Source organism: Jaculus jaculus, chromosome 9 (assembly GCF_020740685.1).
Source record: "Jaculus jaculus isolate mJacJac1 chromosome 9, mJacJac1.mat.Y.cur, whole genome shotgun sequence".
In the NCBI taxonomy this organism is placed as follows: domain Eukaryota; kingdom Metazoa; phylum Chordata; class Mammalia; order Rodentia; family Dipodidae; genus Jaculus; species Jaculus jaculus.
Genome location: NC_059110.1, coordinates 138,142,472 through 138,156,917, shown reverse-complemented (window position 1 = coordinate 138,156,917; position 14,446 = coordinate 138,142,472). Strand labels below are relative to the sequence as shown.

Here is a 14,446-nt window from a genome sequence, read left to right as displayed (position 1 = left end):
CCAGCCACACAGGCCACCACTGGCCACAGGGCAGGTGGGTGTGAGGTGCCAAGGGTGAGCTCAAGCGCTGAGCGCAGGCTGGATAAAGGACGGGGAGCAGAGATCAGCGGGTGCTGACCACATAGAGTAAATTTTACCAGCCCATTAGAGGGGTGAATAAATGGAAGGCAGGAAACTCCTGTCTCCAGTCCACACACCGTGAACAGCTCACACTGTATTAGTCCCCTCACCCCTTGGCCTCTAAGTGCCACCAAAACACTCATCTCTGTCAGGGCTCCCTGTCCTGCCCGCCCCCTTTTCTCCATGACCTATCACTACTGGAGCTGCTGACCAACCCCAGGAGTCAACAGGGAATGTCCCAGCACAAATGGCACTGGGAAAGCTGAGTAAGACCAGAAACACTTTTTAAGAATCACCAGTTTGTTGCTTAACCAAAGGTGGGACTCAGGGTGAACAGACGACTTCACAAAACTGCATGAGTCTCCTTGAGACAAGGCCCTCTGAGACTGCTCCCACACCCAGGTTTAGTTCTGTACGCTCAGGTGGAAGAGCACTTTGTCTCCATCACAGGAGACTAAGGGCCAGGTGGGAGGCAAGAAGGTGGGGTCAAGCAGGCACCAGGGAGGGCCTGGGGGCCAGCACCTACCTGCCAGCCTGTCCCAGCCCTGCCCTCTGATTAAAGTCATGTTGTCTTAGCCTAAGCGTGGGTTTCTAGGTCCTTGACTGGGGAGGGGGTGGGAGAAGGTGGTCCAGGTTGTTTTGATTCAGCAGGCTGGGTCCCTGGTGCAGGCGGCTGGTAACTGTGGGGCTTGCTTGGCTTTACCACAGATCCACTTTGGAATGACACGGTCCCACTCTGCCACCTCCCCTGCAAAACATTGACCCGCTGACCAGGTAGCCAGAGCTGAGCCTGATGGCCCCACCTCAGCTGGTCCTGTTTGTGAAATAAATACGAGCATTGCCAGTCTCTGTACCTCTTCCCTGCTCCCTGCCCGCCTGGCCAGGCCCCTCACACGCTGGTTTCTGGGGTGTGAACCACCTCCCCATTTTTCTCAGGCTCTGCCTTCAGAAAGTGCTCCACCTCCCTTGAGTCCACCCTCACGTCCACAGGGGGCTTGTGGAGCCTCTCCTCCTCCGAGGCCACCACCTCGGGTCTTGACGCCTCCGACTTCTTCCCGATGCAGAAGAAGTTGCCCAGCAGCAGCACAAGGGAGGAGGTGAGCACCTCGCTCCCTGCCAGGATGAACACATACTTGTACACATGCGTTGCGTCCAACAGCTTGCCTGCAAGAAGACCCAGGTTACCAGCAGCTCCTGGAGGGACCTTGACTGGAGCCAGGGCTCCCAAAGACTCCGTGGTCTCTTGACATTAGGGAAGTTCCCCAAATATACAATCACCTTGTCTGCCATCCACACCAGCACACTATACTCCACACTCCCCAGCCTCCTCTCCCTCCTCCCCAGGGAGCAAAGACAGAGACTGAAAATAGAAGGAGCCTTGAGGGTTTGCAGAGTCACAGGGCGTGGTCCCCCTTCCCAGCCAAGGAGCCCTCTAGTGGCCCAGCACAGTTCGGTGTGCACCCCAGTGGCTGAGAATCCCAAGACCCTTGTTGGAAGAAAGGATGCGCCAGGTTTGCAGGGGATCAAATAGGTCCATGAGGTGGCTGAAGAGACCAAGGGCAGGAATATAAAGCATCTACGGACAGGCCAGAACCTGGCCGTGCTGACCTCTTCTACCCAAACCAACCTATAACTTATTTGAGTGTTTCCTCAGTTGGCCTTCTTCAAAATGAAAAAGGCCCAAAGTAATAAAGCACTAGCTCTTCTCCCTTAAGAGCTGCACCTGTGGTATGAAAATGTCTGAAAGGGGTTGCCAGGCCCTGTGGGTGGACTGTCAAGAGGGACTGTCAAAAGGGAAGTGGGTGGCCCCTCCGCAGGGAGGCCCTGTTCTGCCCTGCCCTTCCTGCCAGCAACACTCACCACCTGATGGGGGTCCAATGAGCACAGCCACAGCCTCCAACAGCAACACGAGGCCGATGGCACTGGAGAATTTGTGGGTGCCCACGATGGCCATGAGCACCTCAAACTGCAGAGCCCCCACCATGCCATAGGAGATGCCAAAGAAGATGCAAAAGACCACCAGGCCACCATAGTCACTGGCCGTGGAGCCTGTCAGGTCGGTGAAGCCATTGAAAAACATGGCAAAACTAAAGAGGTAGACGGAGTAAGGCCGCACCTTCTTGAGCCCTGTGATGAAGCCGGCTGTGGGCCTGGCGAAGATGTCAATGAAGCCCAGGATGGTAAGTAGGAAGGCAGCCTTTGTGTCAGGCACACCCAAGTCCTTAGCATAGCTGACCACAAACACAGGAGGCACAAAGAGGCCCAGCACCATGATGGAGGCAGCCACTGCATAGATGAGGAAGCCACGATCCCGGAAGACACTCAGGTCCAGTAAGCGCCTGGACTGCTGCTGGGGCCCAGGCCCAACGCCCACCTGGGGCGCCACCAGTGGCCTCATGAGTGCGGCGCACACGCAGCAGTTGAGGAGCAGGCCTCCCAGGATGAGGAAGCCCCCGCGCCAGCCATAGTGGTCCTGTAGTACCTGCCCTAATGGAGACAAGGCACACAGGAACACCGGGCTTCCCGCTGCTGCCAGTCCATTGGCCATGGGGCGCCGCTTGTTAAAATATCTGTTGAGCATGATGAGGGAGGGCTGGAAGTTGAGAGCCAAACCCAAGCCTGCAAAGGAAGCCAGTGTGAGATCTGTGTCTTCCCAGTCTGCAGTGGAGGGCAGGCAGTGTGAGACTGCCACCTAAGCCCACAGGGGAGCAGCCTTGAGACCCCTGTGTCTTCCCCAGACCTGCAACCCTGCCCAGGCTTCCCCAGACATTGGCCCCTCATCCCCAGTGTGGCTGTGTTCATTGCTCCCCTGGACTGAGGTGGATGGGAGGGAAGGATGCAGTCAAGACAGCCCACAGTGCCCGCCTGTTCTCTAAAGGGTCAGAACTGAGAAGCAAAAGTGCCATATCTGCCTCCTGGTACCCAGAGGTTCGCAGGCCCCGCCCCACTCACCTGTGATGACCCCTGTAGTGAGGTAGATCTGGATGATGCTTCTGCAGAAGGAAGCGGCTACCATGCCCAGGGATGCAAAGAGGCCACCCACAAGCATGACAGGCCTACAGCCAAAGCGGTTCACACACACACTGCAGAGTGGACCTGTAGGGAGGCAGCAGCTGAGGGCGGGGCTATGCTGTCTCCCCACCCATCTCCAGCTTAAGGTCGTTCCCCAGGACATTTCAGGCATTCAGCTGTATCAGGTGTGCTGAGTGAGTGCTAGGGACCGGGTTCTTAGTGCCATATATCCATGGACACTGAGCAGAGCCCAGCTCCCCCACCACAGCCTTTACAGGTCATCAGGGATCAGACGTCTTTGAAAGACCTGTTCTTGTATCCTGATTACTAAGACTATCCACACAACTCACTTTACAAGGGCCAAGACATACTTTGCTCTCTAGAGAATCCATAGCTTTTGGGCAGGATTCCTGGGCTTCCTTGCCTCCTCTAGTATACACCTCACCTGTGCCATAGAGCATGGCCAGCAGGATAGAGGAGATCCAGGCTGTGTCGCTGTAGCCGATTCCAAATTCCCGCATTAGTTCCTTGAAAAAGACACTGACGGCCTTAGGGAAGGCGTAGGAGAAGCCAGTGATGACGAAACAGCCGAAGAGGACAGCCCAGCCCCAGCCCCCATCAGGGGCCTTGATACCCGTGGGACCTTCGTCCACCGCGGCTCCGCCCATGGCAAGGAGGGCTGGTTCCACCTCAACCTGAGAGGACAGAACGTGAGGCTGTCTTAGGTTGCCAAGGTGATCATCTCAGACGCAGCCCAGCAGAGGGTGGGGAGAGGGACAAGCAAGACACTGAGGAAGCCTAACGATTGGCACCTGGCCACTCACTTCAGCAGCTCAGCTATGGCAGCCCGCCAGTACTGGCTGGCTCAGGGCCTTTGCCCCTGCCCACCTTTACCTATTTAGTGCTTTGTGGGGCTGACTGGGCACCCCACTCAGCCTCCTTGCTCCCACACAGCTGGCTGAAAAGGGCAGTGGCTTTTCTGAGGCTCAGTCAAGACTCAGATTACCTCTTGAGAAGAGCAGACCTGTGGGTGGGGAAGTCGTCCTGGCTGGTATTTTCTGACCCTTGTGCTTGGCAGTAGCTGTGCCCTGCCTGCAGCAGAACCCTGGCAGTAGCCTGCACTTCTGGTTCTCCTGGGCCATGCTCTGAGGCTCTGCTGGAGTTTCCAGGGTGCGTGTCCAGCCCTTTGCCCAGCTCTGCCTAAATCTAAATGGGGTCCCTCTTGTGCTTGCTCCCTTACCCCTAAGGGCTTCACACCTGCCCGCTGTGGACCCTGCTCACTGACTGATGGCTGGGTGGGGCAGTACATACATATATAGGCTGCAATAGGGTGGGGGAAGGGACTTGTCACTCTCCTCCCTTCCTCTGGGTTCATGGAACCATTCGTGACAGTGGCTTTTAGGGGAGGCTGAAGTTGATGTATTACAAGAAGATTTGAGGCCAGGGAAGGATGTGTGCTGAGGAAGAACAGGCCACAGGGACAGCTTGTATCTAATCCACGGGAGCAGATCCTTTGGGGGGACCCAGCTGCCAAGGCAAACAAGCACTATCCCAAACCCCACACCAGCCTAGGTCTGACTTCCCTTTTTGTGAATTTTAGGAGCTTAGTTGATGTGAGACAGAACAAGTCCAAAAGCTGGAGTTACATTTCAATTTTCCCATGACAACCCTCCCCCCAGTCAGATTTCTCCTTAATCCCAGAGGTTGGCCTGTTGGCCTCCTCCCCCGTCTCACCAAGGATTGAGCTGTTGTAGTAGTGGCCTCCAACCTAGGCGTTCAGTCCAGCCTGCTCTTCTCTCCCCACTTGTGGTGTGCTGTCAGGCGGTGCTCTGGGGAGAAAAACAAGCCATGGTGTTTAAGGGTGTCCAACGTACAGGGTGTAAACCCCTAGCCAGGAAAGCTGATATAGTCCCTTCCTACCTCTGCTGGCTGCTCACCCTTGGAGGGCTGCTTTGCTTGTCTGTGCCCTGCCTTTTTGTAGGCTTCCTCCTATGAGCACAGAACCCTGAGGTTGGTAGTACACAGGCACGTTAGAATAGGGGTGAAGGGCCCAGACTCAGTGTGACCCCACCCAGGGTTCCTTGAAGTTCACACAGCTCTGCCTAGAGTACCTGCTACCCTTCCACGGCTGTTTCCTGCTTTTGACCGTTTGGCCTTGGCCCAGCCTGCAACCCTCTGAACTGGCCCAAAGAAGGGAGTGTCATATATAACAGCCAGGACAGACATTGTGAGGGGCCCCCCTCCCCCCAGTGCTGAACATACCTATTTTAGCCCTGAGTTTAAAAGGCCCCTAAGAGCTGGGCGTGGTGGTACACGCCTTTGATCCCCAGGCAGAGATTGGAGGATCACTGAGTTTGAGGCCATCCTGAGACTATACAGTGAATTCCAGGTCAACCTGGGCTAGAGTGAGTCCCTATCTTGAAAACCCTAGGAAGGGTACCCCAACATGGGACCAGGATTCCCATAAGCCCAGCCTACCTTAGGGAATTAGTTACCCTAGTAGACTAAGTATGGATGGGTGAATTTCAAGCCAGAGCTCCAAGAAAACCCTGGGGCTGGTCTGCCTTCACCTACCAGGAAGAAACAACTACCATGGTCCACCTCCAACAGCATATCCATGGGCACACTCTGGCATGCTGGCCTTTCAGTGACATTTACCCTCCCAAGGAAGCAGCCCAGAAATAACTGAGCCTCTGGGTCACAGAAAGCTGATCTGAGTTGGGGCTGGGTCAGGAGAGGCTCCAGGGTACTCCCCAGGGCTGGGCCCCTGAGGCTTTTCACATATCCCACATCCCCGCCTGCTATAGTTGAACGGGGACAATATGTGGCAACTTCCAGGAGACCTCACATCCAGGATCCAGTGTACCCTACCACTTCAGGGCTGTAGGCCTGCTATCTGCCCCTCTCTCTAAGGCTGCTAAGGACTGGGCCATCAGCTCCAGGAGAGCAGGCTCCGGACCAGCCTAGGCCCTACCTTTGTGAGTGACAAAACACCAAGGAAGCTCAGGGTGGCAAGGGCAAAAGGGTGTTACCGCTGGAGGAGGAAGACTCTCGCTTTCCCCACAGCAGCTCAGTTGTGCAAACAGCGGTATGCCCCTCCCCCGTGCGAGTAGGAAAGTAGGCCCCCAGGCCTGAGCCATCAGTGTGCACAAGGGCTTTTTTCTGTAGGAGTCCAGGGGCAGCAGAAAGTGGACTCTAAACTGATGCAGCCCTCTACCCAGCTTTCACTGGCCGCCCAGCCTCCATCCAGTGCTCGCCTGGCGCCTCTGAGGCACTCATGTGTCAGCTCATATAGATTCTGCAGGGTCCACTGGGGTGGAAACACTGGCCTCATTTGAAGGAATGGACACTCCCGACCTAGGATCAGCCACCTTCTCAGACCTGGGACCCCTCAGTGCTGCTCTAAGAAAGCTGGGCTTGGTCCCACCTCCTGTGAGGAACCCTTAGCCCATAGCTGCACAATACAGACAGCTCTGGGGATCTGCTCCAGCTTGCTATGGGACCTTCTCTGCAAGACTGGGCTGTCCCAGAACCACTCTCCACTGAGGTGCCTTCTGAGGTCTGCTCTGGACACCGCATGGACCACCCCAAGTCCACCTTACTCTATTCCCGACTCCTAAGCAGCACAGCCTCCACCCCAAGCTTAAGGCCAAAGGTGGAGGGCAGCTAGGGAGTCGTCCCCAACTCCCCCGTCCCCTAGTCCCCATCACTGTCAGGCAGGGAGGAAGCATGTGTTGAGGAGCGGGTTGTCAGGCAGGAAAGCTGCGCTTAGAGAAAAGCGGACACCCATCTCGCCAGCCCTGCTCAGGCTGGAGGACGGTAGCGAAATAGCTTCAATTCACTCCATCTGCCCCCGGGGCGCGTAGAGATGAGGAACCCAGGCGGGGCTAGGTAGGTTGAACCCAAGCCCGAGGTGGGGCCCTGAGGGGCCGGGAAGGGAAAGAAGCTCCGCCCACGAGGCTTCTGGACGTGGGGGACGTGACCGCGCCAAGGGAGGAGTCGCTGCCGTATTGCCTAGAATAAGCGGTCTTTTCCACTACCGTACTTGCAGCACGCAACACTGCCTGGGTCAGCCAAGCCCAGCTCCAATGCAGCGGCTCCCCGAAATCCACTCTCAGCTCCCTTCGCGAGATGGGGCCACCTCCCTCTTCCAGGTACTGTGTCGCGCGACCCGGGGCTCTGGGACGCTGACTGGTGAATGAGGGTCGCACAGAGGGTCCATGCGTGCATCTGCCCCTCAGAGCCCATTCAACAAATGAAGACTGAGGCCCAGAGGCCTGCACTGGCGCGAGGTGAGACTGCGAGAGCTCCAAGCGCTGTTCACTCCTGCCCCGCCCCGCCCCTGCGCCAGAGCCCTGTGCCAGGTGGCCCAAGGCCTGATCCGGAGGCGCCTCCTATCGCTCAGCGCCACCACCCAGAAAGGCCCGCCAGAAGCCGGCTCCTCACTGGTCCTCCCCTCCCACATGGCCCGGTTACTGCGGGACCGGTCTTGGAGCAAGCAAGCATGGCACAAAGAAAGGCACACTGTGGAGTCCCATCCAATGGTCCCTTCCACATTATTCGTTGATGGCTGCTCTGGGGTCAACAGAACTTTCTACTTTCCGTCCCTCCAACCGTTCAGACTTCCAGGCAGTGAGTACCAGTTTTATGAGTAACAGGGCCTACCTAAGGTTACTAGGGGGTGTGGGCAAGTCCACCTTTGAATCCAGCCTCCTGATGACCACCTAAGCTCTGTCCACATCACAAAACTCTGGTCTGGCCCCATACATACCTGGCCAGGTAGTGTTTTGCCCCTCGAGGGGCAGATTTGCTCCTCACACTATCCTAGCTGTGTATCATTCACTGCCCAGCCTAAGGGAATCCCAACACACTGGGGACTATCCTCTCAGCACAGACCCAGCATCCACTGGACACCAGGCAGCTCCTGGACTTGGCTTATGGAAAGAGCGGCTCTGGAAGAAATCCACCTCACAAACAGCCTCCACCTCTCACCTGAACCTGGGGTCACACGGACCTCTGCCATTTGCTGACTCTCAGACCAGTGGCCCCTTACTCTGCTCATCACTGAAAGTGATTCTGTAAGCCTGGGTGTCCTAGACATAAAGCCCAATGCATCTGAGTCAGAGAGGACACTGGCGCCCACGGCCCCTTTGTTCCTCACTCAGCACTATATCTGGTAGTGGCCCCAAAGCTAACGGCTTCCCTTGACCTGGAACTTGCCTCTTGATTGGTCCAGCTTCCAGGCAGGCGCTGTGTCCATCCACTTTTCAGATAAGAAAATTGAGACCATGCCTGGTTTGCCCACGGGATGAGGAGCTGCGTGTGTGTGTGTGGGGGGGGAAGCTAGGAAGAACTTAGTCCATTCTAGAGGGGAACCCCCCCCCCGCGTGTGTTGGTCTAGGATATTAGCCACTTTCTGAGGCTGGATGCAGCAGGTGAGTTTAGGTGAAAGAGGGACCAGAGAGTGAGGCATCCCCAGCTCAGCGCCGCCCGAAGCGCACGTGTGTCCTTCCCGCTGGGCAGGCGGCCCGAGCCGGCTGGAGGTTCAGGGAGTCGGGACGACCACGGCATCTCCACCAAATATAGCCCAGGCGCCGCGGACCAAGCTATTTATATTCGGGACCGCCCGGCCGGCCCGCGCTGCTGCCCCCTGACCCTAGCCCAGCCTCCGAGGGCCTCTCGACGGCAGGCTTCCGCCGAGGCGAGACGAGGTTGGGCGGCGGGGGTGTGGGTGCGTGCGGCCGCCAGGCCGGAGCCCTCCGGTGCAGCGCCGGGGTAGCAGCGTCCTGGGACCAGAGACCCAAAGGGGAAGGGGCGGGGAGCGCCAGCCCCTGGTAGCTGCGGATGCAGGCCCAGCCCGCAGGGAACGGAGTCCCCCCGCCTGGCTCCGCGCGCCGAGCATCCCGTCTCGCCTACCTGCCGCCGCCGCTACGCCAGCGTCTGCCCGCCTCAGCCGCCGGGCGCCCAGCCGAGGGCGACTTTAAGTGCTCTCACCCCTCGCGCGGCACGTCCTCCGCGCACGTCACCGCCGCCTGGCGCCGCCCCTGCCCGCCCGCCCCGCCTGAACCCCGCGCCGCGGCTGGAGGGGGCCCTCGGCCGCTGTGCCCCGACGGCGCGGCCGCATCCTGCGCTCCGCCTGCTGCGGGGTCCCCGGCCTGAACCTGCTCCATCGGAGTCCCCACGCAGACCCCGCCCGGACGCGTGCCTTCTCGTGGGAAAGTCTGCCACTCCTGAGCCCTCGGACCCGGGCTGCACACCTGGTCTCTCTTTGGCTCTCTTCGGCCCTTCCATTTCCCCTCCCAGGGCCGCGGTTTTCCTTTGCCATGGCTCTAGGAGAGCATGGCCGCGACCTCACCACTTCTGGCACAGGCACCCTTCGCCCCCCACATCTGGGCCTCACCTTCTAGCTGGTGGCACGCTTACCCACAGCGCAGCAGCACGCGCCCGCGCGTCTGCCCGCACCTCAGTTCAGCCACCCGGGCCAGCTCTCCTCTCTTGGACCTCCTTCGGACCTGCACCCCATCCAAAACACACATCTTCCAGGTCATGCGAGTAGCCCAAACCTCTCCTGCTGGGGATTGGAAGACTTCGCGCCCTGAGCAATCTTGGGTAGGTCTATCAAGTCCTCTGTACTTTGACTTTCCCCCATGGCCCTGTGTCCTTGGAAGCCAGATACAGCTACTGACACCCCAGCTCTGCTCCACCCCTCCATCCCAGCCCAGACCCAGAGGTGGGGCAAGACTGTCAGCTCTCCATCCTGCTCAGCAAACACAGCTCACAAGGTACAATGCAGGGTTGATGGAAGATGGAGCCGTATTTCTGACCCACTGGAGTACTTACCGGTACTCCACGGGTGCCCCATTTTTCTAGTCTATGAAATGAAAATGACTAGGCACTTTGGGTGCTAGGGATTAAGGAGGCACCAGAGAGCTTGCACTTTGGTGAACAGGGCCCAGAACAGGTGTTCTGGGCACCCGGCCTAAGAGGGAGTAGTCCACCTCACTAAGGATGGTAACTGCCTTAGACAAAGATCCCAACACATTCAGAACAGAAGGTGAATCAGGGCAAGACCTGCTAACTCCAGAAGACCCCAGCTGCCTACCTTCCTTGCCATGGTAACTTCAGGGCACCATGGTGTTGGTCATGGCCTCAGAGTCTCCAACCTTCCGAGATCCCAGCCTAAGACCTATTGCTCAATTATTTTTTTTCATTGATTTATTTATATATTAGATAATGACAGAGAGAGAGAGAGAGAGAGAGAGAGAGAGAGAGAGAGAGAGAGGGGCAGACAGAGAAATTGAGAATGGACATGCCAGGGCCTCCAGCCACTGCAAACGAACTCCAGATGCGTGTGCCCCCTTTTGCATCTGGCTAACCTGGGACCTGGGGAATCCAGCCTAAAACCAGGGTCCTTAGGCTTCACAGGCAAGTGCTTAACCACTAAGCCATCTCTCCAGCCCCTATTGCTCAATTATTAAGTGTTCAGTGTCCATCCTCCAAAGGCTTCTCCCTGAAAAGAGCCTTTTCAGTGTTGGACAGCCATCCCAGCCTAGGCCCTGACCTTCTTTACTCCAAAATGCTGGTGGGGAGGGGAGGGGGTGGCAAAAAACAAAGCATAAGCCTGCATGGTGAGAATCCCACTACCTCCAACAAGTGGCATGGGAGCCTCAGGTAAATGGATGAAGACCTGAGATAGGTGGCTGAACTCTTTCATGTGTCTGCAGGGTCTCCACAGGGTCTTATGCAAACCACCAGGCTTCAGATGGCAGTGGTCTTCCTGTACAGTTTTCAACAGTGGTACCCTAGCTTCAGAGAGAAGCTAGAGATGGACTTAGCTCCAGAAGAGCTACAGAAATGATCCTACCTCAGGGAGGTCATATTCCCTGTCTCGGATCTGGGGGTTGCTGTAGATACTCAGATACCATCACGTGGACATGGTGGCTAGTCCCAAGGCCCTCCTGGGCCTACAGTTCCATGTGGGCAGGAGCTGTGTAGCCTTCTGCCCTGGACCTGCCATCCCCCACCCTTCCTTCAGAAGGAATAGCTCTGCTGCCATTTGGGAAAGGGAAACCAAGCTGGGATGTCCCAGGTCTCACAGCCTCCTCCTGCCTTAATAGCCAGGTCTTCTCAAAGCTGTGAGACCTGGAGGACCCCCATACCCTACTCTCTGAGGAAATCAGGGGGCATGCAGGGCACAGAGCCCATGGATGAAATTCCCACACTGCAGCCTCCTGTGCCTGCATCTCAGTGCAGAGTGGTGTGGGAGGTGTCCTCAGACTCAGCTCCTGTGTCCCGTTTCTCTTGTGCCAACCCAAGCTGCCCTTTTCTGAAGGGGTGGCCAATCCTGATGAAGTGACAGCTTCCCAGCTCTGCCCAGTTATCCAACTAGCTCGACCCTGCCTCCTACATAACCTACCATACCCCCATACCACCCCCACCTACTCCCACCTTCTTCCATTCCAGGCCACAGCTACAGGGCCCATCAAGCCCTGGCATGTGCTGCAAGGAGAGTTAGTGGCTGGAAATCCTAGCGGTCATAGACCTTCCCAAGATCATCATCCCTAGGAGCCATGGGGTGTGAGGTCTATCACCAGCCAGGAGCAAGCAAGCAAGCATCAAGGCTCTCAGACAGGGTGCTCGATTAAGCAAGGAAATTCCCAAGGACCACAGAGCCACACAGACCCCATATCCATGGCCATGTGGATCCTTCACGTTCTGTCATATTGCAGCCTAGTTGCTAGGCCTAGTCAGACTTGGCTGAATCATCCAGCACAAGCTGCTGCCCATGGCTGGGACTGGGGCCAGACCATGTGAAGAACTGACCCAGCCCAGCCAAGGCCCTTCTCTCTGGGGTTCCCATCTTCGTGGCTCCTGACCCTGTTGTCTGAGGACTCCTTATCCAGGGTATATTGTAAAAACTGTTAATAGCCCATCACTCCACACCTGGAGCCACACCTTCGAGTGCAGTAAAAGGCAGTGCTCCCCAGCCCTCCACACCTAAGATGTAAGGAGATGAGTGCCTTAACCACTGAGCTACCTTTCCAGCCACCCCCACCCCCTCGGGTCTTTTCTTACTATCCTCTCCAGGCTCCCAGAAAAATAAACATATTAGCCTGGAAGATGCTTGGCACTCCAACTAAACAGAGCCAGGTAGTTGGAAGGTGAGAGAAACCTAGTCCTTAGGATTTGCAGGCAAGCGCCTTACCCAATAAGCTATTTCTCCAGCCCACAATTCCAATCTCTCTACACACTTGCCAACACTTATTTTTGGTGGATTTTAGGGTTTCTTTTGTTTTTAATATTTATGTGTTTGAGAGAGCGAATGAGAGTGGGCATGCACCAGGGCCTTCTGCCACTGCTAATGAACTCCAGACACATGTGCCACTTTGTGCATCTGACTTTACATGGATACTGGGGAATTGAACCCAGGCCAGCATGCTTTGCAAGTAAGTGTCTTTAACCTCTGAGCCATCTCTTTAGTCTTATTTATGAGAGGGGGAGGGAGGAAAGAAGGAAGAGAGAGAGAGAGAGAAAGCACACCAGGGCCTCTTGCCTGCTGCAAACAAACTCCAGATACAGTGCACCACTTTGTGCACCTGGCTTTATGTGGGTACTGGGGTATTAAACTCAGGCCATCAGGCTTTTCAAGCAAGTGCCTTAAATGGTGGAGCCATTTCCCAGCCCCAGCAAATAATTCTTGTGCTTTATATAATAATTCAGTCTTTTGAATTTCACTTTTTAAAATTTCTGCTTCTATTTTTGGTATTGTGTCAAAAAACCATTGCCATGAAAATTTACCAGTATGTTTCCCTTTTCTTCTTTTTTCTGTGATGCTAAGGATTAAAATTGTACCCTTAGCAGGGTATGGTGGTGCATTCCTTTAATCCCAGCACTTGGGAAGCAGAGGCAGGAAGATTGCCATGAATTCGAGGCCACCTTGGTACTACATAGTGAATTTCAGGTTAGCCTGGGCTAGAGTAAGACCCTACCTCGAAAAAACAAAAATTAAAAAAATTTTTAATCCCTCCTCTTATGTTTTCTTCTAAGCACTGGTGGTTTGCTGACATATCGTCCCATTGTGAGTTAACCTCTGTGACTAGTTTGAAATAGAGGTCTGTTCTCATTCTGCATTTGAACATCCAGTTGTCCCAGCAGGGTTTATTGTTTTATTTTATTTTTTTAAGATTTCAACAGTTTTTAATTAATCCTAATTTTTATAACTATAGCAGTTTTATGGCATAACATGGTACTGAATTGGAAAAGCACAATGTTGACATTCATGTACATGTCAATGCTCATTTTATCAAGATGACTGGTAAGTCACTATTTAAAACTGTTGTTCATTATACTATTTTTGTTCTTGATGTATACTCTAGGGTTACTTCAGAAAATTAAGTCCATATAGCCATCAAGTCATATACTCTAAACCATATATTCAAAGGATTTTCAGAAGATCACCCTCCCAGCTAGTATTCTACTTGCTAATTCTGCAATTTAAAACAAAACAGTTTGCTATACTATTTTATCATAATTGTACTACACTGAACTTCCTGCATGTTTCTCAGCATGAAATTGGGCATACTTTTCAAATGAATCTTATGTGCATTTTCTATTAAGTGATTGAACGAAGTACAATGTAAGCCTTGCCGAGTTTACAAATGCCAGACTGCAAAGAACCCATACATGTAAATGGCCACAGCTGTCCAACCTCACACCCAGGCTATGTGCTGTCTCTACTATGGGATCTGAAGCTTAGAATCTTTAGAAAGAATGTGGACTCTTTTTTTTCTTTTTTTTTAATCACTTTATTTTATTTTATTTTTTTAATTAATTTTCTATTCTGCAAGTACAGGCAGTTTGCTACCATTATTAGGCTCATCCATGACCTACCCCCTCCCCATTGGCCCCTCCTTGTTGAGGTATATGGGTCGTGCATTGTGGGGTTAGCCCACAGTTATTGGTATGATAAATGTCTCTGTATATCATGACCCAACATGTGGCTCTGACATTCTTTCTGCCCCTCTTCTGCAAAATTCCCTGAGCCGGGCTGGAGAGATGGCGTAGCGGTTAAGCGCTTGCCTGTGAAGCCTAAGGACCCCGGTTCGAGGCTCAGTTCCCCAGGTCCCACGTTAGCCAGATGCACAAGGGGGCGCACGCGTCTGGAGTTCGTTTGCAAAGGCTGGAAGCCCTGGCGCGCCCATTCTCCCTCGCCCCCTCTATCTGTCTTTCTCTCTGTGTCTGTCGCTCTCAAATAAATAAATTAATTAATTTAAAAAAAATTCCCTGAGCCATGTTGGGTTCATTTTTGGTCTGC

At 54.6% G+C, this 14,446-nt stretch overlaps 1 protein-coding gene across 2 annotated transcripts; it reads right to left on the bottom strand.

Annotated features, from left to right (window-relative positions):
- Positions 1–387: 387 nt before the first annotated feature.
- Slc16a3 (solute carrier family 16 member 3) lies at positions 388–9,551 on the bottom strand. Of its 2 annotated transcripts, none has more exons than XM_004655041.2 (6): positions 9,533–9,551; positions 4,867–4,961; positions 3,578–3,827; positions 3,073–3,216; positions 1,981–2,739; positions 388–1,284 (listed from the first exon to the last, which is right to left on the bottom strand). In XM_004655041.2, the coding sequence occupies exons 3-6, from the start codon at positions 3,798–3,800 to the stop codon at positions 1,010–1,012; spliced, it is 1,401 nt and encodes a 466-aa protein (XP_004655098.1). In that variant the 5' UTR covers positions 3,801–3,827; positions 4,867–4,961; positions 9,533–9,551; the 3' UTR covers positions 388–1,009. The 2 variants fall into 2 exon arrangements, with proteins under 2 accessions (XP_004655098.1, XP_045014259.1); XM_045158324.1 differs by lacking the exon at positions 9,533–9,551 and adding an exon at positions 9,049–9,071.
- Between the last annotated feature and the right edge of the window lie 4,895 nt (positions 9,552–14,446).

Coding starts and splice junctions, on each gene's coding strand:
- Slc16a3 (XM_004655041.2), bottom strand. CDS start 3,800: ATGGGCGGAGCCGCGGTGGACGAAGGTCCCACGGGTATCAAGGCCCCT. Junction 3,217..3,577: donor GGCCATGCTCTATGGCACAG/GTGAGGTGTATA, acceptor GCCTCCCTACAG/GTCCACTCTGCAGTGTGTGT. Junction 1,285..1,980: donor CATTGGACCCCCATCAGGTG/GTGAGTGTTGCT, acceptor GTCTTCTTGCAG/GCAAGCTGTTGGACGCAACG.